A 24,671-nucleotide genomic window follows, 5' to 3' on the forward strand; every position below is an offset into this window, starting at 1 on the left:
TAGTGGATTAGATCGTAAAAAACATAGATCTTTTCCGGTAAATGAGAAGATCCAAGAATTGATCCTCCGAGAATGGAAAAAAACGGAAAAAAAGGGGGCCTTACCGCCAGCTTTAAAACGCAGGTATCCCTTTGATGATCTGGTTGTGGATACGTGGGATAAAGCCCCTAAGTTGGACGCGGCAGTAGCAAAAGCGTCAAAGAAAGCCTCATTACCCTTTGAGGATATGGGGTCCCTCAAAGATCCTCTAGACAGGAAGGCGGATATCTTCCTAAAAGGTACCTGGGAGATGGCGGCAGGATCCCTCAGACCAGCCGTGGCCGCAACATGCACAGCCAGGTCATTAATGGTCTGGCTAGATCAATTAGAGTCTCAGCTTAAGGACGGTGCATCCAGAGATTCTATTCTGAAAGCGCTACCGACAATTCAGAATGCTGCGGCGTTCCTATCGGACGCATCTGTGGACTCTGTCAGAATGGCGGCTAGGGCGGCAGGACTATCTAACGCGGCTCGCAGAGCCCTATGGTTAAAGTGCTGGTCAGGTGACATTCAGTCCAGAACTAAACTCTGCGCCATTCCGTGCGAGGGACAATATCTCTTTGGTCCAACGCTGGATGAATTGCTGGAAAAGGCAGGCGATGACAAAAAGAAGTTTCCCAGTCTGTACTCTGCATCCTACCGCCGACCCTTTAATCGAAGAAGGTTTGGTCGCGGGAAGAAACGCGGGTCCTCTCCCACTAGAGAAAGTTTCAGATGGGAAGACAGACCCGGTAGAGGTACGGGCTACATGTTTCGCCGTTCCTCAAAGGATCAGAAAAAACCGGAATGACTAGCGATCCCTGTGGAGGATAGACTGTCAGCATTCTCCTCAGCGTGGCTTGACATTACGAACAGTAAATGGGTCAGAGGCATTGTTACTAAAGGTCTAAGGCTGGACTTCAATCATTGGCCTCGAGAAAAATTCAAATTAACCCCTTTTCGTTCCTCCCCCCTGGAGCAAGCAGCTCTAGAAGCAGAAGTCATGAACTTATGCTCTAAAAACGTATTGGTGGAAATCCCAGAATCAGAAAGAGGAAGGGGATTTTATTCTCCTCTTTTTCTGATCAAAAAGCCAGATGGATCTTTTAGAACGATCATAAATCTAAAATGTCTTAATGAGTTCCTGGTTAATGACTCCTTCAAAATGGAAACAATTAATTCAGCAATAAAAATGTTGTTTAATCGCTGTTTCATGGTAGTTGTAGATCTTAAAGACGCATACTATCATGTTCCGATACATGAAGATTTCCAGAGGTTCCTGAGAGTAGCTGTGTCAATGGGGGGTCGCATTCGCCATTTCCAGTTCAGAGCTCTCCCCTTTGGCTTATCAGCGGCTCCTAGGGTGTTTACAAAACTAGTGGCCGAGGTCATGGCGCACTTACGAGAGTCCGACATCCTGATCATTCCCTACTTGGATGATTTTCTTATAGTAGGGAGCTCAGCAGACCATTGCCTGTCCCAGCTAGAAACAGCCACATCCAAACTTGAGCGTCTGGGGTGGATCATAAATTATGAGAAATCTCGTTTACAGCCTCAAAAAATACAAAGATTCTTAGGACTGTTATTAAACTCAGAATCCCAACAGTGTTGCCTTCCACCCGACAAATTATTACATATCCAGCAACAGGTGTCTAAGGCAATTGACAAACCATCCATGACCCTTAGACAGGCTATGTCACTATTGGGTTCCTTAACCTCTTGCATTCCCGCTGTCCGTTGGGCCCAATTCCACACCAGACCGTTACAATCTGAGGTGCTGGTTAATGATAGAATCTTACAGGGGTCCCTGCAGAGTCAGATTACCTTAGGTCCAAAAGCACTCACATCTCTTAGGTGGTGGCTAGTCAGTGAAAACTTATCGGCGGGAGTTCCCTGGGTGTCACAGGTAACACGTGTTGTAACAACAGATGCTAGCCCTTCGGGTTGGGGAGCACACATGGATGACATGATGGTTCAGGGTCTATGGCCCCCTCCCCTAACATCAGCCTCCTCCAACCAGAAAGAGTTAATGGCAGTAGAGCTTTCAGTGAAAAAATTCCTCATATATCTGCAGGGTCATCATGTCAAGATCCTATCGGACAACCAGGTGGCGGTCACATACATAAATCATCAGGGTGGAACTCATTCCGAGTCACTGATGAGAGTGGCGGAATGTCTGTTCCAGACAGCGGAAAATCACTTCTTATCCCTAACCGCTCTACACATAAGAGGAGAAAAAAAAAAAACGTCAAAGCGGACTTTCTAAGCCGCAACACCTTGAGGCAAGGGGAGTGGTCCCTAAACAATTGCGTGTTCGATCAGATTGTCCACAGATGGGGACATCCAGAAGTAGATTTATTTGCTACCAGGGACAACCGGAAGACAACAAAATTCTGTTCCCTAAATCCCAGGGAGAATCCTCTGGCGGTAGACGCTTTTCTGATCAATTGGGATTTTCAGCTGGTGTATGCATTTCCTCCACTAGGCCTGTTACCCTTAGTAGTCAGGAAGATAAGAGAAGATCGAGCCAGAGTTATATTGATTGCCCCATTCTGGCCCAGAATGGCCTGGTTCACTTGGCTCAGGATCATGTCAGTGGAGGATCCCTGGGTGCTTCCGGAGATTCCGGATTTGCTCTACCAGGGTCCGATCAGTCATCCGCAAGTAAAGAACCTTCATTTAACGGCATGGATTTTGAAAGGGCGTTACTGAAAAACAAAGGGTTCTCCCCGAGTTTAATTGAAACCCTTATGAAAAGTAGGAAGCAAATAACCACAACAATCTACGCTAGGACCTGGCGAAAGTTTCTGGCCTCTTCTGATTTCAATTTAGAAGAAGGAATACCTATAAAACAAATCTTAGAATTCCTGCAAAAAGGCTTAGTTAGGTCTATCCACTAGTACTTTAAAGGTACAGGTCTCGGCCCTAGCGGCTCTATTCTCCTGTAACATCGCCAATAATTACTGGATCTCAAGGTTCATTAAAGCATCTTGTAGGTCTAGACCCATACATAAAGATAGATCTATGCCTTGGGATCTCAACTTAGTCCTATCAGCATTGGCTAAAGAGCCGTTTGAACCTTTACGATCAGCTTCAATTAAGGCCATATCCCTTAAGACAGCATTTCTTGGAGCAATTACATCTGCCCGTAGAGTAGGAGACATACAAGCTCTCTCCAGGGTTTCCCCTTATACAGAGTTTCTACCAGACAGAGTAATCCTCAGACCGGACCCAGCCTATTTACCAAAAGTATCATCACGGTTTCACAGGTCACAAGAGATAATTTTACCATCCTTCCTCCCCAATCCTGCTAACCCTAAGGAAGAACTACTCCATACATTAGACGTTAGGAGATGTCTGCTAGAATACATCTGTTACTGACACATGGAAGAAAGATGATGCATTATTTTTCTTTCCAAAATCCTAGAAAGGGACTCAGGGTATCAAAGTACACGCTAGCAAAGTGGATTAGGGAGGCTATCTCTTTGGTTTATGCTGCAGGTGGGGGTCCGGCTCCGCAGAATCTGAGGGCGCATTCCACCAGGGCCATGGCTACGTCCTGGGCGGAAAAATCTGGAGTATCAATCGACCAGATATGTAAGGCGGCCACATGGTCATCCCCGTCCACCTTCTTTAAACACCATAGGTTGGATTTGGGGGCTTCCTCTGATCTCACATTTGAGTTAAGGGTGCTACAAGCCATAGTCCCTCCCTAAGGTACCTTACATCTCTGTAATTCTCTCGTCGTGCTGTCATGGGAGTCCGAGTAAAGCATTAAGCTACTTACTGGTAGCGGCATTTCTCGGAGGCCCATGACAGCACCCTTAGTTCCCTCCCTATTCATGTGGGGGTTGCACTTCCTATAGATGTATATATCTCACATATGATACCCAGTTCCAAATATATGGCTGAAATTTTGTATATAATCTGTATATAGTGTATATTTTTGTGCCACTAACCGCGGTAGTCCTCTCAAGACTCTGAAATACAACTGAGGCAAGGGAGAGGTACCGCCCTTTTGTATCTGTAGGTTTCCTGTTCCTAATGGGCGGATCCCCTCTCTCGTCGTGCTGTCATGGGCCTCCGAGAAATGCCGCTACCAGTAAGTAGCTTAATGCTTTTCCAGTCTATCCCTCCAGACAGCACCACAAGAGGTAGTCCTTCCTTGACCTATGATGTGACCGGATCAAAGACCAGTTAAAAACCCCTTCCCACCTCCACCTGACAGTGTTTTTTCCTATCCCCATGAGGGACAGATGCATGAGAGGCTCATAGGAAGAGCAGAAAAAATCTTCCTGATCAGTTGAGCAGGAGCTGCTGGATGTGGAAGTCCTAGCATTTCTCTCTCTCCTTCCTCTTGCAGCAGGGTCCGGAGGCTGACGCCTCACTGAACAAGAGGACCCTCAGCTTGCAAGTAGAGCTGTGGCTCCTGGTTTAAGCCACTTCCCCCTCAGGGGGATCTCTGCTCTTACATCCATTCCCTTACGGCACTATCCAGAGGCTGACATCTCGCTGAATAAGGGGTCCCTCAGCCTGCCAATAGAGCTGGTGTTCCTGGTTCAAGCTGCTTAGCCCTTCGGGAGGGGCTCTTGGCTCGCGGTCATCCATTTCCTGGTCGGGTTACAGGGAGCAACATGTAAGTCTCTATTACCCGACCTGCGTTCCAGCATGGATCGCACTTTGGGGAAAGGCGAATCACTGCTTAAAGGGGGAAGGCCGCTCCTGACAATGCAGATGGAAGACAGGTGAGAGGTAAACTATTGTACTTCTGGGCCTGAGTTACCAGTGCAGCAAAACAGCCATAATTGGAGAAACAAAGCACTAGTGGAGAATCTTCCCTGAAGGAAACGTTCTTTTATCTGGCTATAGAGGATGATCCTGTCTCAGTTGCAGTACGGTTGTACAGATATCACTTAAAGGATCTTGTGCTGTGCCCTCATTTATTTGCATGTATATACGTATATGGCACAATTGATGGTAACAGCATTAATTTAGGCCACATTTAGAGTCCAGACTCGCTGTGTCGTTAACCTCAATACCACAGTAATGATCCACATTGCTCTATCAGGTGTTCTGATGATGATCCAATGTTGGCAATGACAGGGGATGTACCGGCCAAACTATATATTTCCATAGTGTCCAGCCACTTGCTTGAGAACTAGAGATTTAAAGGGAACCTGCCACCTGAATTTGGCGGGACCGGTTTTCGGTTATATGGGCGGAGTTTTCGGGTGTTTGATTCACCTTTTCCTTACCTGCTGGCTGCATGCTGGCCGCAATATTGGATTGAAGTTCATTCTATGTCCTCCGTAGTACATGCCTGCGCAAGGCAAGATTTCCTTGCGCAGGCGTGTACTACAGAGGACAGAAAATGAACTTCAATGCAATATTGCGGCCAGCATGCAGCCAGCGGGTAAGGAAAGGGTGAATCAAACACCCGAAAACTCCGCCCATATGACCGAAAACCGGTCCCGCCAAATTCAGGTGACAGGTTCCCTTTAAGGATTCAGAATAGACGTCTGTGGACTCCTGGGTGTATAATGGATAAGCATCCCAATGCTCTGCCCATTTATTCACCCGTTTAGAGATTGTAATTCCTATATGTCCAAAGGTCAATAAATGTTAGACACTTCAAACAGCACCATTCCTTACCCTGGTAATGATTATGGGTGTATTGGCACCTTATTACCCCTACTTGGATATATTTGCATAGTTTGGTGTACATCTATGGGACCATTTTTTTGAGTGCTTTGTCTTTGTGGGGATACTATTGATATATAGCATAGAGCATTGTTGTTCCTGCATCTTTACAGCCTCCCTGTATAGAGTATCCTTAACGGAAAGCAGTATTATTGATTTTTTTTTTTTATTTTTTTTTTCTGCACCCTCATTTAACCCACTAGCGCTGATTGGCACCTCCATACTGCACAATATAAACTATTCTTAGCTCTTTTTTTGGAGGTTTATTGCCTTGTGTTTTTTAGTCTTATTTTGTCTTTTTATTGAATAACAATTTATTTTTTAATTTTATCATTTGTGAGTTGGAGTCCCTTCTCTTCTAATGGCAATGGAATTCAATAGACTATGATGATGTATATTAAGGGATTGGTCTAATCTACTTGGTCCTGCAGGACTCCTTGTGATTTGGTATGATGGTCTTTAATCAAGGTATAGTCGGAGCCTGGAAGAAGCACGTGAGGTTATTGGTCTGCAGCAATCCTCATGGTGGTTGTGGCGGTGGCTTTCACCATATTTCTGCTGTGCAATAAGAGGTGTTTGAGGTCTATTCTATGGTTGCGATAGTTAGAAGTATAATCTGTCCAACAATCACTGCTGTTCATTATTGGTGTTTGGGTACAACAGTGGAGACTTTCTCTCTCTGTTTCTGCTGTATAATTAGTCTACCACATTTATACTGAATATTTGTCATTACAGACATATATCTGACACTTGCTACCGTGACTTATCTTTGCATAATTGTCTATATTTTCTTCTGGTTTTACAAGTCATTTACCATATCTAACCTAGTTCTGCCCAGGACTTCGGTTCTTTATGGCTTCTGTACCCACCCTGGTGCTATTTCTCTGGTACTAATCCTGTGGTGCTGTCCGGAGGGACGGACTGGTAAAAGGGAATTAGACCTACAGGTAATTTGGTTTCCATGTTTCCTCAGGTCAACACTCTTATTTTCCCTCCCTTATGTTTAACTGTGGCTTGCACAAGATCGTTTTTCCTGCACATCGTTCATGAATCAAGTCGCCATGGCTCTAGCTGGGACTGTTAAACGGTTATCTTGCATACGAGTTTCTAGTTGCTCTTGTAGACAGTTTGCATCCATCCTTTGGTGGTACTTTGAAAAACACTAGAATGTGGAGGTGGGAGAGGCCTTTTAACCTCTCTCTGATCCTGTCATAGGTCAAGGAAGGACTACCTCCTGTGATGCTGTGCTGAGGGACTTCTGTAAACCGAATTTCCGGTAGGTCTAATTCCCTCTTTCACTCTGTTAGGAAGACAGTCATTCATTACTTAGAGGCTACCCAGGATTGGAGATAGGACTCCAATTTGTTTATCCAACATGGGGTAGGAACAGAGGAAAGGAAGCATCTTAGTCTTCAATCACAAGGTAGATTAGATCCACAATAGACCTGGCTCATTCAATAGAAGGGAACCCCCCCCCTCCACCTGAAGTTTTAAAAGCTCATTTGACTAGAGCAGTGTCCACATTCTTGGCAGAAGGAGGGGGGGGGCTTCAATATATCAAATCTGTAGGCCTGCAATATGGTCCAACCTGAGGACTTGTTATCAGGGCAGCAGACTGTTTTCAGTAGGGAGATTCTCCATGCAGTTGTCCTGCCATAATGCCACACTCTGGTATTCTCCTTGGTTCTGTCAGGAGGGATGCCCTGAAAAATGGTAATTAGACCTGCTTGTATTTCTAGGCGTCCATCCTGACAGTGCGGTTAGATTCCCACCCTTGTAACATTTTCTATCTTCATGTGATTTTACGTTTGTTTGAGAAGATTTGTACTTGGAAAAGACACTGAAGGGTGGGGATGGAAGGATAAGCTATAGCTCAGATAAATGGTTAAAGGGCTTGTTCAGCACCTAAAATGTATTTGCTAAATATCTATCTTTACTCCCCAAGCACTCTTTTATGAGTTTCTTTATTATACAATGTCTTACACTTTTTCCTGTGTAGCTAATCTCTAATTGTGGGGTTTTTTGTTTGTTTGTTTTTTTAGAACTGTTCTTCCTGTCAAGTTTTATTTGAGAGGAGTCTCAATATATATATAATTTATTGCTTGTCCTATATGTTTAACTACATCTCGACTGCTCATAAGCTATAACATCCGGGCTGTCCACACTTTGCTCTGCACTTACCTTCTAAAACTTCAGTGAAGAGTAAAGGTACCTTCACACATAACAATTTCGTTAACGATATCGTTGCAACGTCACGCTTTTTGTGACGTAGCAACGATCCCGCTAACGATATCTTTGTGTGACAGCGACCAACGATCAGGCCCCTGTTGGGAGATCGTTGGTCGTGGGGAATGATCAGGACCTTTTTTTGGTCGCTGATCACCCACTGTCATCGCTAGATCGGCGTGTGTGACACCGATCTAGCGATGTGTTCACCTGTAACCAGGGTAAACATCGGGTTACTAAGTGCAGGGCCGTGCTTAGTAACCCGATATTTACCCTGGTTACCATTGTAAAAGTAAAAAAAAAAACAGTACATACTCACATTCTGATGTCTGTCACGTCCCCCGTCGTCAGCTTCCCTGCACTGTGTCAGCGCCGGCCGTGAAGCAGAGCACAGCGGTGACGCCGGGGGACATGACAGACATCGGAATGTGAGTATGTACTGGTTTTTTTTTTTGGGGGGGGGGGTTTTACTTTTACAATGGTAACCAGGGTAAATATCGGGTTACTAAGCGCGGCCCTGCACTTAGTAGCCCGATGTTTACCCTGGTTACCCAGGGACTTCGGCATCGTTGAAGACAGTTTCAATGATGCCAAAGTCTTTCCCCAGATCGTTGGTCGCTGGAGAGAGCTGTCTGTGTGACCGCTCCCCAGCGACCACACAACAACTTACCAACGATCACGGCCAGGTCGTATCGCTGGTCGTGATCGTTGGTAAGTCGTTTAGTGTAACGGTACCTTAAGAAGCCTGCAGGAGAAAGTGCAAATACTGGGATGGAGACACGGTTGTTGGCCACAGCCGGACTCACCACAAAGAAGATAAACGTGGTTTATTACCAAGTTTACCTTTTTCAATCGCAATATGCATAGCAATGAAGTACCTCTTGTGTATACAGATTAGGAAGCATTGACAGCTCCTCCTTCTCTGGAGTGATCGTGTGATAGCCGGGTGTAGGGACGGAGCAGAAGCTGCTTGATCCTAGGAGACCCAGTAAACTCTGATATGCAGGCAGGAGGCAGAATTTCCCCTGTAACTGAGGTTATCATAACAACCTCAGTTACAGAGTTAATCTACAATAATTAGAATGTATTAATATGTTAAAATGCTCCCAAAGGTCTTTAAAGATCTTATGGGGGTGTTCAGTGTGTGAAATAAAAAGCAAAAATAAAATAGAAAAAAAAGCATTAAAAAAAAATGAATACAATAAAATGAAAGTTCCTGGCTTTGCTTCCAACATCATTGAGCCTCTGAAGCCGGGTGTACGCATCCTGGCTTCAGAGAGGCACACTGCGCATCATCAGAAGTGCAGAAGACTTTCGATCATGCGCGGTGTGACTCTGAAGCCAAGACTCGTACACCCGGCTTCCAAGGTTCAATGAAGTGTGGGAGCAAAGCCGCGGCCGAGATTTGTATAGCGCTGATGCCGGCTCTTGTAAGTCATGTATCCTGGAAAAATACTTTGACTTCTCAGCTGTTTAACCCCAGAATAATTGCATAAACGCCTATTAATATATTGTCCCTGTAGTTGCTGGGTTTTTTTCAGATATCGGAGGGGAACATTTAAACAAAAAGTAATAACAATGTATTATATTAAAACCCCTCCTCGACCTCTGCCGTACTATTACAGCGGAGGTCGGGTTCTCTGCTTTGATGCTTCGGTGGTGAGCCCACCTCAAAGCCGGGACATGTCGGCTGTTTTTGAACAGCTGACATGTGCCCGCAATAGCGGCGGGTGAAATCGCGATTCACCCGCCGCTATTAACTAGTTAAATGCCGCTGTCAAACGCTGACTGCGGCATTTAACCGGCGCTTCTGGCCGCACGGCCAGAAATGATCGCATCGCCGACCCCCCCCCCCCCCCCCCGTCACATGATCTGGGGTCGGCGATGCGTCAGGATGGTAACCATAGAGGTCCTTGAGACCTCTATGGTATGGTTACTGATGGCAGCCTGCTGTGAGCGCCACCCTGTGGTCGGCGCTCAGAGCAAGCCTGGAATTCAGCTACATAGCAGCGATCTGATGATCGCTGCTATGTAGCTGAGCCGATAGAGTTACGCCAGCTTCTAGCTTCCCATGGAGGCTATTGAAGCATGGCAAAAGTTTAAAAAAAAATGTTTTAAAAAATATGAAAAAAAATTTTTAAAAAAAGTTTATATCACACCCCCTTTCGCCCCATTCAAAATAAAACAATAAAAAAAATCAAAGCTACACATATTTGGTATCGCCGAGTTCAGAATCGCCCGATCTATCAATTAAAAAAAGTATTAACCTGATCGCTAAACTGTGTAGCGAGAAAAAAATTTGAAACGCCAGAATTACGGGTTTTTTGGTTGCCGCGACATTGCATTAAAACGTAATAACTGGCGATCAAAAGAACGTATCTGCACCATAATGGTATCATTAAAAACGCCAGCTCGGCACGCAAAAAATAAGCCCTCACCTGACCCCAGGTCACAAAAAATAGAGACGCTACAGGTATTGGAAAATTGCGCAATTTTTGTTAATTTTTTTTTTTTTAGCAAAGTTTGGAATTTTTTTTAACCACTTAGATAAAATATAACCTAGACATGTTTGGTGTCTATGAACTCGTAATGACCTGGAAAATCAAAATTGCAGGTCAGTTTTAGCATTTCGTGAACCTAGCAAAAAAGCTGAACAAAAAACAAGTGTGTGATTGCACTTTTTTTGCAATTTCACCGCACTTGGAATTTTTTTCCTGTTTTCCAGTACACGACATGCTAAAACCAATGATGTTGTTGAAAAGTGCAACTTGTCCCGCAAAAAACAAGCCCTCACATGGCCATATTGACGGAAAAATAAAAAAGTTATGACTCTGGGAAGGAGGGGAGCGAAAAACGAGAACGCAAAAGCGGAAAAGGGCAAGGTCGTGAAGGGGTTAAGCCTTGTATATTGAAGGGGGGGAAGCAAAATGTATTTTGAAATTTTTTTTTTTTTCTTTTGTGCCACATAATAGTACGTGTACGGGAACAACAAAAATGCGCCTGTTCAGCAATAGGGAAGTATGGCTAGGTTCACACTTGCGTTGTGCAGTCCGTTTAACAAATCCGTTAAACGGACTGCACTAACGCAAGTGCCGACTTTGGCACTGCGCTAGCGCAGATGGAGCATCTGCTAGCTCCATTTGCGCTAGCAGTGACTGACCTGGAAACGCTACAGCCCGCGTCTCGGGGCCGTCACTCAATGACTGCACATCGCTAGCGCATGCCCATTGTGGGCGTGCGCTAGCGATGCGTTCGCCATTGAAAGTAATGGCGGCGTTAACGGACTACGTTACACCGCGTTATGCCGTGGTGTAACGTAGTCCGTTAAACGGGTTCACACAACGCAGTGTGAACCCAGCCTTAAACTTAATGGATATTCGGCTGCTGCCCTAAAAAGCTGTAGTCGTGATGTCTTTCACCTATGCTTGATTTTCTACACATTCATCCTTGGAATCAAAGGTTCACCAGGGTAATGAGAAATGTCTAGAAGGTAGAATTTGGTAGTTGATGATCCATTGGATTGTTGAAATGGCAGTTCCGTATTTTGTGCTTAATCCATGAAGAGCGCTGCTTACAAGCTTCTCTAGAGGATGTACCCTTCCTGACACTTCCCATCAGAGCATATGATATGCACAGCCTTAGCCTAGCAAGCAATGTGCATCATGCGAACTGATTCATGCGAAGTATTCCAAAAGGAGAAGGATGCATGGATTTATTTGGCCTCCATACCCACCCTGATCATGCTGTAAGCCTGCTGTTATATAAGCCCAGGACACAGCCAACAGGGTATGAAAATCAGAAATCTCGAAGACTCTGAAAACGAGAGCACTCAGCTCTTCTGCTATGGCTCAGACGAATAGTTAAAAGGGATGGTCCTGCACCTAAAATATATTTTCTAAATATGTCTTTACCCCCCAAGCACTCATTTGCATTATTACACAATGCCTTACACTTTTTCCTATCTAGCTAATCCCTAAATGTGTTTTTCTTACTGTACTTCCTGTCAAGTTTCATTTGAGAAGAGTCTCAAACGTAATGTTATAGGTGCATCCTCTAAAGTCGTCCTGAGTAATGGATGCTGTGGGAGAGGTGAGTGCAGCGCCAGCACTCATCTTCTTTCACAGAACCTGTGGCAGCGATGGATGCGGTAATCGGGGTGGAGATAGACACCAGTCCCTCTCCACAGCTTCTAGTACCACCCTCAAATGATTCAGCAACAGAGGGTGGTGATGAATGCAGTGAGTGACACCGCGCCCATCCCCTGATGACGAGCATACTCTCGAGTTCTGCAGAGGTCATTGTCAGTAGTGGATCCCATTTGCTTACAGCTTTTCATTTCAATCCTTTCTGTTTGTGGTGCTGAGAAAATTGCTGAAATAAGTCTCTAAAGAACAAAGTATCAATGTATTATGTGGCTCAGAGGCCAATTTTATTTTAATATATAGTGTCAGTTAAAAAATTAAAATCCCAAATTGAAAAAAATGGATTTTAGGTACCGTATATACTCGAGTATAGGCTGACCCGAGTATAAGCAGTGACCCCTAATTTTGCCACAAAACTGGGAAAACTTATTGACTCAAGTATAAGCCTAGGGTGGGAAATGGTACATTTCAAAAATAAAAAGATACCAATAAAAGTAAAATTAATTGACATCAGTAGGTTAAATGTTTTTGAATATCCATATTGAATCAGGAAGCCCCATATAATGCTCCATAAAGTTCATAATGGGCCCTATAAGATGCTGCATTCAAAATACGCCCCATATAATGCTGCACAAAGGTTAATAATTGCCTCATATGCTGCTCCATAAAGGTTGATGGCCCCATAAGATGCTCCATAGAATAATATGCCCCATATGCTGCTCCATAAAGGTTGATAGCCCCATAATATGCTCCATAGAATAATATTTCCCGTATTCTGCTGCAATTTAAACAAAAAACAAACATACTCACCTGGCCAGGTGCCGGTGTCCTGAGCAGGCGGGGACATCAGCGCACTATGGGAGCCAGGTACCGGAGTCGCCGCTGGCTCAGGCCCTTGGCACTTGCGATATTCACCTGCCCCCGTTCCACCGCCGTGTCTTCTGGGTCTCGCAGTGATTGTTCAGGCAGAGGGCGTGCACTAAACATGTCATCGCCCTCTGACCTGAACGTCACAGCCAGAGGATGCGGAAGACACAGTCCGGTGGTGGAACGGGGACAGGTGAATATCGCATGGCTCACCCTTCCCCCGTCATACTATGTGGTCTCTGCACTTCCCTGCATCGTCCCAGGGCCTGCAGCTCCTTCCAGTGCTGAGCGGTCACATTGTACCGCTCATTACAGTAATGAATATCCGCTCCACGCCTGTGGGAGTGGAGTCGCGTCCATATTCATTACTTTAATGAGCGGTACTACATGATCGCTGAACACAGGAAGAGCTACTGGCTCTGGAGACCATATGAGAAGCGGAGACCTCGCCAGGAGGGGGTGAGTATGATGTGACAGCAGCCACTCCTGCCCCTCCCCCGCCGACCCCCCTGGGACAATGACTCGAGTATAAGCAGAGAGGGGCACTTTTAGCCTAAAAAAAATGGGCTGAAAATCTCTGCTTATACTCGAGTATATATGGTAATTAAATGTAAACATTAATTTACCCATTTTCTCTCAATACAGTGGTAGACTGGAGCATAAGTAGAGATGTTACATACTCTACATAAAAAGACACATATGCATGTTTTCTCAATATCTGATATGATATCAGAATAAACTTTTCCTGGTTTAGGTCAATTAGGATTACCATAATTATTATTTGCCAAATGTCAGAATAATGAGAGAAAATGTTTTAAGGCATTTTTATTACTTACTGCAAAGTCATAAGTTTACATAGACTAAGATTACTATGCCTTTAAACCATTCTGGACTGCCCATATGATGTCATGTGTTTGGAAGCTTGATATGTTTTGTGGCAACATCTGAGTGAATTAGAGACACACCTTTTGAATGTATTTTAATGCACACCTGAAACACACTGCTTCTTTGTGTAGCATAATAGAGTCTCAAGAAATCAGCCAAGATAACAGGCAGATAATTTTGGACTTGCACAAGTCTGGCTCATCATTGGGTACAATTTCAAGATACCTGAAGCAAACAATTATGCGGAAGTACATACAAGCTGGGAATGTCCAGCCATCATAACGCTCAGGAAGGAGACTGGTTCTGTGTCCCAGAGATGAACGTGCTTTGGTCTGACATGAGCATTTCAACCCAAAAGCAAAAGACTTTGTGAAGATGATGAAGATTGTTTCAATATCCACAGTGAAATGAGTACTGTATCAACATTAACTGAAAGGCCATTCTGCCAGGAAGAAACCAGTACTCCAAAAGAACCATAAAGCTATGTGCAAACGTTGCGGATTTACTGGAGATCCGCAGCATTTTTCTGTGTAGAAATGCTGCAGATCCGCAAGTGATTTACCGTATAATGTAAATCAATGGGAAAATAAAAATACTGTGCAAATGGTGTGGAAAATCTGCACAGAATCCGCAGCGGATTGAAAAAAGGACCATGTCAATTCTTTGTGCGTTTCTGCACCCATTCCATTTTAGGAAAAAGTAGGGGTAAAAACGCATTAAAAAAGCGCAGATTTTGACCTGCGTTTTCTGCCAAGAGATGCAGAATCCGCATGGAAAATTCCACAGGCAAATCCGCAACGTGTGCACATAGTCTTTAAAAGCCAGATTAATGTTTGCAAATGCACACAGGAACACAGACCTTAATTTTTTGAAGACCTCTCCTGCTGTGGTCTGATGAAACTAACATTTAACTTTTTGGGCATAATGACCATTGTTACGTTTGGAGGAAAAAGAGTGAAGCTTGGAAACCTAAGAAACACCATCCCAACTGTGAAACACGGTGGCAGCATCATGATGTTGGGTTGTTTTGCTGCTGGAGTGACTGGTGCACTTCACAAAATAGACATCATCATGAGAAAGCATGATTATGTAGCAATACTGAAGCAACATCTCAAAACATCAGCCAGGAAGTTCAAGCTTGGACGGAAATGGGTCTTCCAAATGGACAATGACCCGAAGCATACTGCCAAAATGGTAACAAAGTGGAAAAAGGATAACAAAGTTGATGTTTTGGAGTGGCCATCACAAAGCCCTGATCTCAATCCTATTGAAAATTTATGGGCAAACCTGAAAAGGCTGGTGCGAGCAATGCGACCTACAAACCTGGATCAGTTACACTAGCTTTGTCAGGAGGAAAGGGCCCAAATTCCAACCAAATATAGTGAGAAGCTTGTGGAAGGATATCGCAAACGTTTGACCCAAGTCATTCAGTTTAAGGGCAATGGTACCAAATACTAATGAAATGTATGTATGTAAACTTTTGACTTAATAAACATAAAATAAAAATGCCTTAAAACATTCTCAATATTCTGACATTTGTCAAATAATAATAGTAATCCAAATAGACCTAAAACGGGAAAGGTTTATTCTGATTTCATGTCAGATATTGAGAAAAACATGCATATGTGTCTCTTTATATAATGTATGTAAACTTCTGGTTTCAACTGTATTAATATAATTACCGTAATTATACTATGAAAAGCACCTCTACTTATGCCCCTGTCTTCCACTTGGGGGCAGTGTTGATGGTCTTTTGTGGCAAAAATCCGTAATGGAGGGTTTTAGTTGATGTATCTGAAACTTTCTTGCTAGTCTTTAAAATGCCTCTGACTTTTTTTCATTGTAACTTTAGAATGCCATTCATCTTAGTCTGAAGAGTCTACAGTGTAGACTGCTCTGCATGCAGGAAAACATACCCGCTGAATGGTGCAGACCTTGTTCTGCACTGCTGATCTGTACTGTATAATTTTTTTTTCTTTTATTTCAGCTTGGCATGTAATGTAGAGACCTGGCACTACTGCCTTAACCATTTCTTACATAGAGTTGCTACCAAGCAAATGCCCATCTGACAGAGCCCACTTGTTCTTCCCTCACCAGGGCTCATTGAATGCTATCTGGCATCTAACAGTGTCCGGGAAGCCATGGTCATGGCCAATAATGTTTACAAAACCCTTGGAGCCAATGCACAGACACTGACGCTTCTGGCAACCGTGTGCTTGGAAGATCCAGTAACTCAGGAAAAGGCGAAAACACTTCTAGACAAAGCACTTTTCCAAAGGCCTGATTACATAAAGGCTGTCGTAAAGAAAGCTGAACTACTCAGTAAGTAACTAGGTCAGATCACTAATCGTGTGGGGAATAGCAGATCGCAGAATATATTCAAGCAAAAGTCCATATGAAACTTGCTGGCGTTCCCAGAGTAAAATGTATTTTGGAGGGATGTTAAAGGGTTATTCCCACAATATAATTCACAGCTCGGTGGCTTAATATCTTGATATAAATGAAAATGTCAAATGCAGTCATTATCCAAAACTGCTGGCTGTCTATGATATCCCTCCCTGAAACCCACATGTCAAAGGCTCTTTCCTACATGGTTGCCTAAGAATATGTTCTGTAGTTCTTTCCCCACAGGCTGCACATGCTCAGTAGATGCCGGCTATTCTTCTGCAGCGGGTTTCCTCTTCTCACTTTGCTTTACCCCTCACGTCCTGACTGCACTGGGTGGACATGGGCAAGGTGTGCTTGCTGCTGTCAAAGAAGCAGCGATTCTTCTCTGTGATTGCGCTGCTTGCATTTCACATACCCACGGATGACCTCTCCTGGTGGAATGGCTCCACCCCGACGCATGTTTTGGCACTGTGCCTTTGTCTGTGGGTCTGTATTGGGAGGCTCTGGGCACATCATGCTCTAAGAAGCTTTTAGGACATCATTTAAGGGGTTATAATTAATATAAACTAATTATATGTTAATACTTAGCAAAATTTATTTCAGGCTATTGGTTTGGCCCTCCACATCATGGTCTCTCAAGTGGTCCCCCAAGAAAATTAATTTCCCCACATAGTGCTCCATACAGTAAAATGGGCCCCACATTGAAAAACAAATACTCCTGTGTGTTCCCCATCTGCTCCTGTCTTTTTATGGTGTCTTCAGATCCTCTGCACAGCTCGGTACAGTGGGCATGTTGTAATGATGTCATCACGCCCGGTATGCAGAGGGGGAATGATGGGAGAGGGAGCATGAGCTGACGTTCTTTCCTCCTCATTGCTTTCTATTGTATTGGCATCTAGAATGCTGATATAGTTGACAGTGCGATGTCAGGCTAGCCAAATATATTCCGTGGACCCACCTGGCTGTACTTTCTGCTTGGGTTACCCCAAAATGTGGCATACTAGAGGGGATTGTAGTACCAAACACATGACTATACTGCATGGTCACACACTGCCTTAGGCCGAGGTCAGATAAGCACATCTAGAAAACTAAGGACGATATTCATCTTTGTCCTCAGTGTGTTCTCTTTTTTTTTAACGTTCGTGTGGCAGCTGATTTTATGTATCAGCATTTTAAAATGTACATGATCAGATAGTTTCCCAGGTTAATAATGGCAATATATCTTTAAAAATCTCATGCTATACAGATTTTCATGTTATTATTATTATTTTAATTTTTTTGTTGTTTATCCATAGACTTGAATAGCTTTCATACGGCTCATTTACATTGGTCAGTGTGGAATCTTTTTTTTTTTTTTTTTCCCTCTGTCATCACCCGTCATTATTCTCTTGTCTGTACGAGCCGTTGAGGTGGCTCAGAATGTATTAGTTTTTTTTTAAGAGCACATTTATGAATAAGGAAAATCCATTTGTTTATAAACTGTCCCTGTATGTCTTCTCCATATCATAACAAAGTGCAATAAAAGTTTATTACTTGCAGGTCGAGAACAGAAATATGATGAAGGTATAGCTCTGCTACGAAGCACCCTGGCAAACCAAAGTGATTGTGTCCTGCACCGTATGCTGGGGGATTTCCTTGTTGCTGTGAGTGAATTTCAGGAAGCTATGGACCAGTACAGCATCGCACTCAGGTACCTGGACTTTGTGCTTTTCTCTACATGTGCAACAAGCAATGTCTCGTCTCCATGAGGAGTCTGCAGGATGTTGGGCTCTGTTCACACTTATAGCCTTCAATCAGTTATGGATGGTGGGTAATCCTCCAACATGTGACTCAACGTATGAGACTGTATAGACTTGGCCTACATTATAAAAATAATTACTGGACCATATTTACAGAAAACGTGGAGACGCCGAGGCATCAAGACCGCAGGTTCTTGATAATAAAAACTTTGAAATTTATTCCACTTTGGTTAAAACAGAAGGACAAAGCGGACAACGTTTCGGCCATAATTGGCCTTTCTCAGAGCTGTATATTTTTAGTCTTGAGAGAGGCCAATTATGGCCGAAACGTTGTCTGCTTTGTTTTCTTGTTTTAACTATATTGGAATAAAGTTCACGTTTTTATCAAGATCCTGCGGTGGTCTTTGTGCCTCGGCTTCTCTGAATTTTCTACGTTGTTTTTGGACCTGGTAGGAGGCCCTGCCGAGCTAAGCACAAGTTTGGTCAATGGTGGATATGAATCTGCTATTGGACTGGACCATGTATTACAGGAACATGTCCAGAATAATATTTGTCCCTAATGTATCTGAAATATCACTCGCTTACATACATGACTGCTGATAACCCCTCTCTGTATGGTAATTACTTTTATAGAATCTATATGGATTTTCTGATCTACATTATTATTTTACAATTCTCTGTGTAAGACTTTTCTAACAAAAAAAAGTAATCAAGGTCAAAAAACCTAAATGATATTTCCTGGCGAGGGAGATATTACCGTAAATACCATCATTTTTAGCCAAGCATAGCATTAGTAGACCAATTCTACCTTTTCTTCTTTTTTTCTTCTTTTAAGAGTTAAAAGATCAGTACTTTTGTAATTGTGTGGATTTATGTGCTGATTTATGTCCAGAGATGGTAAAGGTGACCCGCTATAGCTCTTGGCTGTGCAGAGAATGGGTTTCCCTATGTAAAATTTCCATTTAATGTCTTGCTGTAATGCAGCATTCTGCAGCAAAGTGTGGAGCATGTGCATTGCATAGCCCTCTGCAGCACAGCAATTAGCACTTCTAGTAGACATCCACTTCTCATTTTACCAGTTCGGGCCCAGACATCATCCACACATCTATGTTTGTGTTAATTTAATGGCTGTAACATACTTTGTTTGTGCGGTCATCGACATGTTTTTGGTGAATAGAGATCATTTTTTGTGAAAGGTATTTTACATGTAATTTTTCTTGGTCTTGGTCTTCTAGGTGCACTTGCACACAGTTTTATAAAGAACTCGGCAGGTTGTTTCAAACAGCTTGGGGGCTAAAGTATATCCCTTTAAAGTACAGGTCATTACGGCCATGCAATGCCAAATGTGTCGTGTTGGGGGGTGTATTTTATTTTATTTTTTTCATTGGAATTGGAGAGTATTACTTTTTTATTTTTGTGTTTTTAAAAAAAACAGTTGTTTTTTTTTGTTTGTTTTGTTTTTTTATATGTCACAAAATTTTATTAGTCTTACAAGGGAACTTGAACCAGAGATCCTATGATTGGATATAAAATACACTGCACTACGTAGGATGATTAGAATAACTAATATTCCTCAAAAGGATCTAGAGCTCTGGAAGAAATTGAGACCACTGCAAAATGTTCAGTTTGACTGATTTTTCTATTTATAGGTATATGCTTGAGTAAAATATAAATTGTTCTTCTATAAACTTCTGACAACATGTCTCCGAATTTCCAAGCAATAATTTTTGTATTTTTTTTTTCTGACAAAGAAAAATGGTCAAAATTAAAAAAAAAAAAAAAAAAAAAAAAACCCCAGTGCTTTCAGACATCAAATAATGCAAAAAAAAACAAGTTCATAATCATTTAGAAACAACAATACTAATGTTTTAACTCGGGAAGAGTTCAGAAATTAATATTTTGTGGAATAACCATGATTTTTAATCACAGCTTTCATGCGTCTTGGCATGCTTTCCACCAGTCTATCACATTGCTTCTGGTGCAAAAATGTAAGCAGTTCTTCTTTGTTTGGCTTGTGACTGTCCATCATCCTCTTGATTTACATTCCAGAGGTTTTCAATGGGGTTCAGGTCTGGAGATTGGGCTGCCCATGACAGGGATTTGATGTGGTGGTCTCTTAATTTTTGCCAAAGCTGTGTGTATATGTGTCACGGTGTTGAAGGGAATTTGTCGACAGGTTTTTGCTATGTAAACTGAGGACCGCATGAGGTAGGGGTTAAAACATTGAATTAAATGATATGTCACATGTCTGGGTGTGTTCTGTTATATACTTACACTGAAGCTGTAATCACCTAGTGATTAACATAGCTATGACTAGCTGGCCACATGCTTACAAGTTGGACTCCTCCCCCTTCTGTGATAAGCAGCTCACTGTCTATAGACTTTGTATACACAGTGCCTGGTCTGGGCAGGGGCAGGTTTTTGAGCTCTCCTGGATTTGTAAAAACTGAGTGTTGGAACGGTTGCACCAAGTAATAACATTGATTGAGTCCATTTCCCCAGATCATGCTGTTCTCAGATGAGATGGCAAAAACCTGCTGACAGATTCTGCTTAATGGGGTTTTCCTTTTTCCGTATTGAGCACATCATTCGCGTTCCTCTGTTACAAATTTTAGAAACAGCTGGTATTCGCCCTACCTCCGTCCAACGGCACGTCTCTGCGGTGGCTCCAGTGATTCTTTTCAGGCTGCGGCGGTGGCATGTCAGCAGTGCTGCAGGCAATCACTGAGCTCAGCAGCTTGTGTCCTCTACTTAGGCAAACCATTAACTACACCAGACCAGTATTCTTCCTCCACCAAACCGTGTTGGCATTATGCAGTTGGGAAGGAGGTATTATCCAGACCCTAAACCCAGCTCCTGAGATGCAGTGTGACTGCTCAGGATTCCAAGTAATGGAGTTCTAGTTGTCACTTGTACTGAACTTTTCATCATGCTGGTGATCTCCAGATTCCATTTAACTACTTGGCCCTGGAAACTCAAATTTGTGTCATATAACGATTTTAAAAACCTTAGGCTAGGTTCAGATTGCGTTAATGGGTTAACGCTAGCGGACTCCACTACATGGCGAAATTGTCGCAATTAACGCCATGCAATGGATCCGTTAGCGTACCCATTGACGGCAATGTGCTAACGGATCTCTAGCTCATCGCTAGCGCATGCCATTTTCGGCACGCGCTAGCGATGTCCCGTTAGTTTCGGACGGACCGCGGACGCTGCTTGCAGCGTCCGAGGTCCGTTCCTCGCTAGCGCAGATTGGGTGTCTGCGCTAGCGGAATCGCCAAACGCGATCCCTTTTGGGACATTGCGTTAGCGCAGTCCGACTGCCCTAACGCAATGTGAACCTAGCCTTAGGGCCTAGTCTATAAAAACTGTAATAGTAAGCCTAGCTTTATAACCCGTTGCAACCAGTTTCCACTTTCATTTCATGATCTGATCTACAATATGAAAGCTGAGCTGAGAATAGCTGCTCTGGGTAAGAAGGCCAGGTTTACGGTTATGGGGGGAAAAAAAAAAACAATGTATGTGCTCGAGAGTTCTAAAATCTCATGGACTTTGCTGGCACTGTAAAACACAGCTTTTAATTTGCAGAAAAACCACAGCCAAAACGCAACGTGTGAACATAGCCTTAGTCTTACTTTAGAGCTGTGCTGATAATATCCCAGTAGTGGGTAAATGTAACACAAGTGTGGGTATAACGTCTTCAGCAAATCTCTGCGGAGTTGAACAAATTGTTGAATGATAGATGTTTCCTTAGGATTTTGCTCTACAATAATTGTTATGCTTACTCATAGTCTGGATCCAAATGATCAGAAGTCACTGGAGGGAATGCAGAAAATGGAGAAGGAAGAAAGCCCAACAGATGCCACTCAGGAAGAAGATGTGGACGATATGGAGGGTAGTGGAGAAGAAGGGGACTTGGAGGGAAGTGATAGTGAAGCAGCTCAGTGGGCAGATCAGGAGCAGTGGTTTGGGATGCAGTGAGATGTATGGGTGTAATGGGCTAGAATTTCTTCAGGCCTGCAATCCATGTCCAAGCAGGTTATTGTAGAAGCCATGTGGAACCAGACTGGGCACCTGCAGAACCTCGTGATGTCGAAATACCAAGCACTCTTTTTATTTCTACATATATTGGGCAGCCGTTTTATTTTTTATTAATTTTTTTTGTTTGGTTGTTGTGGGGCAGAAAATCTGCCCAAAACTCCTTCACATCACTTATTATCCGTCTATGGCTGATTTCACACATCCGCGTGTTATGGTCCAGGCACGGACTGCCCACGGGTCTACTGACCTCATCTCAGCGGTCTCATGGGCATAAACCTGTTTGGGCATAGACACACAGATCCCAATGTACATATCTTGACTGCCCCCATTGAGTGATGGAATTTTTTGGCCATGGCATCTGCTGACATCTTGCTGTGCCTAGATATTAACGCGATAGATGATTCTATTAGCTCTGATCTCCATATAGCAGCCTGGTGGACGAATTGTAGATTTTACATATTGATGTCTTGTCTATAGAATGTATTCAGCCAAGTACATGGGACAAGTGTCTTGTGTTGTGTTCCTAATTTTTTTTTTTTTTTTGCATTCTTATGCATCTTTTTAAATTGTATGTAGAAAATGAATATTTTTGTTGGCCCGTCATACCTAATATATTTCAATATGAAATACATGTTCATCTGCATTAGGCTAAAAAAAAAATAAAAAAAAATAAAAAGATTGTGTGATTGTATACAATGTATACCAGATTTGTTGTAAACCAGAAAGTTACTTTTCTATTAAATAAGACAACCTTTTTATGTGAGCGTCTTTATTGATGTACCAATTATATCTGTGATAATAATCATGTCCTTAAATATTCTGTAAGGCTTTGAGACCGTTAAGTTGATAAGAAGAATGGATAAAAAAAAAGAGAAGCCAGGAAGGGAATTCTGAAGAAGCAGTAGGGGATCCACAGTTCAGGGTTTTCTTGGCTACAGAGTTCTGCATTACAGTGTATTGATTTGAGTGAGCATTGCATAATTCTTAAAAAGGACCCGCCGCCACAGTAAATGGCCAGCTTTTGCTTATTTTTATTCCCATTGCACCCTTGTTTGTTTTTTTTGTTTTTTTAATCTGCACTAGGTTTTTTTTATTTAGAAATTTCTATGGTCTTCTCCCAAGTGGGAGGTACCCACAGGGCATCCCACCAAAACTATGAGCCCTGGCAAGGAGGGCATTAATCAGCGGGGCAGCACAGACACCAGGAAACCCTGAAGGAGTTGCAGAGTTCCCAGCAGAGGCGATCTGTCTATACACCCTGGGGTGTATCTTTAGGCTGCTCACTATTTTGGACCACTTGAAAATACAATAAAAATTAGTCCTAAATAAAAAGTTCAATATCTCTGGAATTGTATGGCAGCTTACTCAGAGGTGTAAGGGTAATAAAATAAGAACAAAAACTTGTGACTCTTGACCTGTTAACAGATTTTGTACTTTGTTTTTTTTTTCCCCTCTTCAAGGAGCCATAGCTAGCTTTTGTTTTTCCTTTTTTTTTTCTGTCGACCTAGCAATTTGTAGAGTTTTTGTTCCTTTCTCTTTAATAAAGGTCTGCCATTTTTGTTTTTTTGCAACCGTAATTGTATGGTAAAGAATTATCTGGAAACATGGGAGGGAGTTTGTATTGTTTTGTTTGAAAATAGTTTAAAAAAAAAATTAAAATATATACAGTACAGACCAAAAGTTTGGACACACCTTCTCATTTAAAGATTTTTCTGTATTTTCATGACTATGAAAATTGTAAATTTACACTGAAGGCATCAAAACTTTGAATTTACACATGTGGAATTATATACTTAAAAAGCGTGTGAAACAACTAAAAATATGTTTTATATTCTAGGTTCTTCAAAGTAGCCACCTTTTGCTTTGATGACTGCTTTGCACACTCTTGGCATTCTCTTGATGAGCTTCAAGAGGTAGTCACTGGAAATGGTCTTCCAACAATCTTGAAGGCGTTCCCAGAGATGCTTGGCACTTGTTGTCCCTTTTGCCTTCACTCTGCGGTCCAGCTCACCCCAAACCATGTCGATTGGGTTCAGGTCTGGTTACTATGGAGGCCAAGTCATCTGGCGTAGCACCCCTTCACTCTCCTTCTTGGTCAAATAGCCCTTACACAGGCTGGAGGTGTGTTTTGGGTCATTGTCCTGTTGAAAAATAAATGATGGTCCAATTAAACGCGAACCGGATGGAATAGCATGCCGCTGCAAGATGCTGTGGTAGCCATGCTGGTTCAGTATGCCTTCAATTTTGAATAAATCCCCAACAGTGTCACCAGCAAAACACCCCCATACCATCACACCTCCTCTACATGCCTGGTTCCCACCGTGAAGCATGGAGGAGTCCATCTGTTCACCTTTTCTGCGTCGCACAAAGACACGGTGGTTGGAACCAAAGATCTCAAATTTGGACTCCTCATACCAAAGCACAGATTTCCACTGGTCTAATGTCCATTCCTTGTGTTCTTTAGTCCAAACAAGTCTCTTCTGCTTGTTTCCTGTCCTTAGCAGTGGTTTCCTAGCAGCTATTTTACCATGAAGGCCTGCTGCACAAAGTCTCCTCTTAACAGTTGTTGTAGAGATGTGTCTGCTGCTAGAACTCTGTGTGGCATTGACCTGGTCTCTAATCTGAGCTGCTGTTAACCTGCAATTTCTGAGGCTGGTGACTCAAA

At 42.9% G+C, this 24,671-nt stretch overlaps 1 protein-coding gene across 1 annotated transcript in view; it reads left to right on the forward strand.

Moving 5' to 3' along the window:
• The window catches only part of ANAPC7 (anaphase promoting complex subunit 7), a 68,042-nt gene extending 45,278 nt beyond the window's left edge, over positions 1-22,764 (forward strand). The window contains exons 9-11 of the mRNA XM_069755287.1: positions 15,936-16,160; positions 17,766-17,916; positions 21,757-22,764. Coding sequence (XP_069611388.1) covers positions 15,936-16,160; positions 17,766-17,916; positions 21,757-21,946 — 566 coding nt within the window. The 3' untranslated portion in view covers positions 21,947-22,764. The remainder of the gene's footprint in view (positions 1-15,935; positions 16,161-17,765; positions 17,917-21,756) is intronic.
• The last annotated feature ends 1,907 nt before the right edge of the window (positions 22,765-24,671 follow it).

This window comes from Ranitomeya imitator, chromosome 1 (assembly GCF_032444005.1).
Source record: "Ranitomeya imitator isolate aRanImi1 chromosome 1, aRanImi1.pri, whole genome shotgun sequence".
Lineage (NCBI taxonomy): Eukaryota > Metazoa > Chordata > Amphibia > Anura > Dendrobatidae > Ranitomeya > Ranitomeya imitator.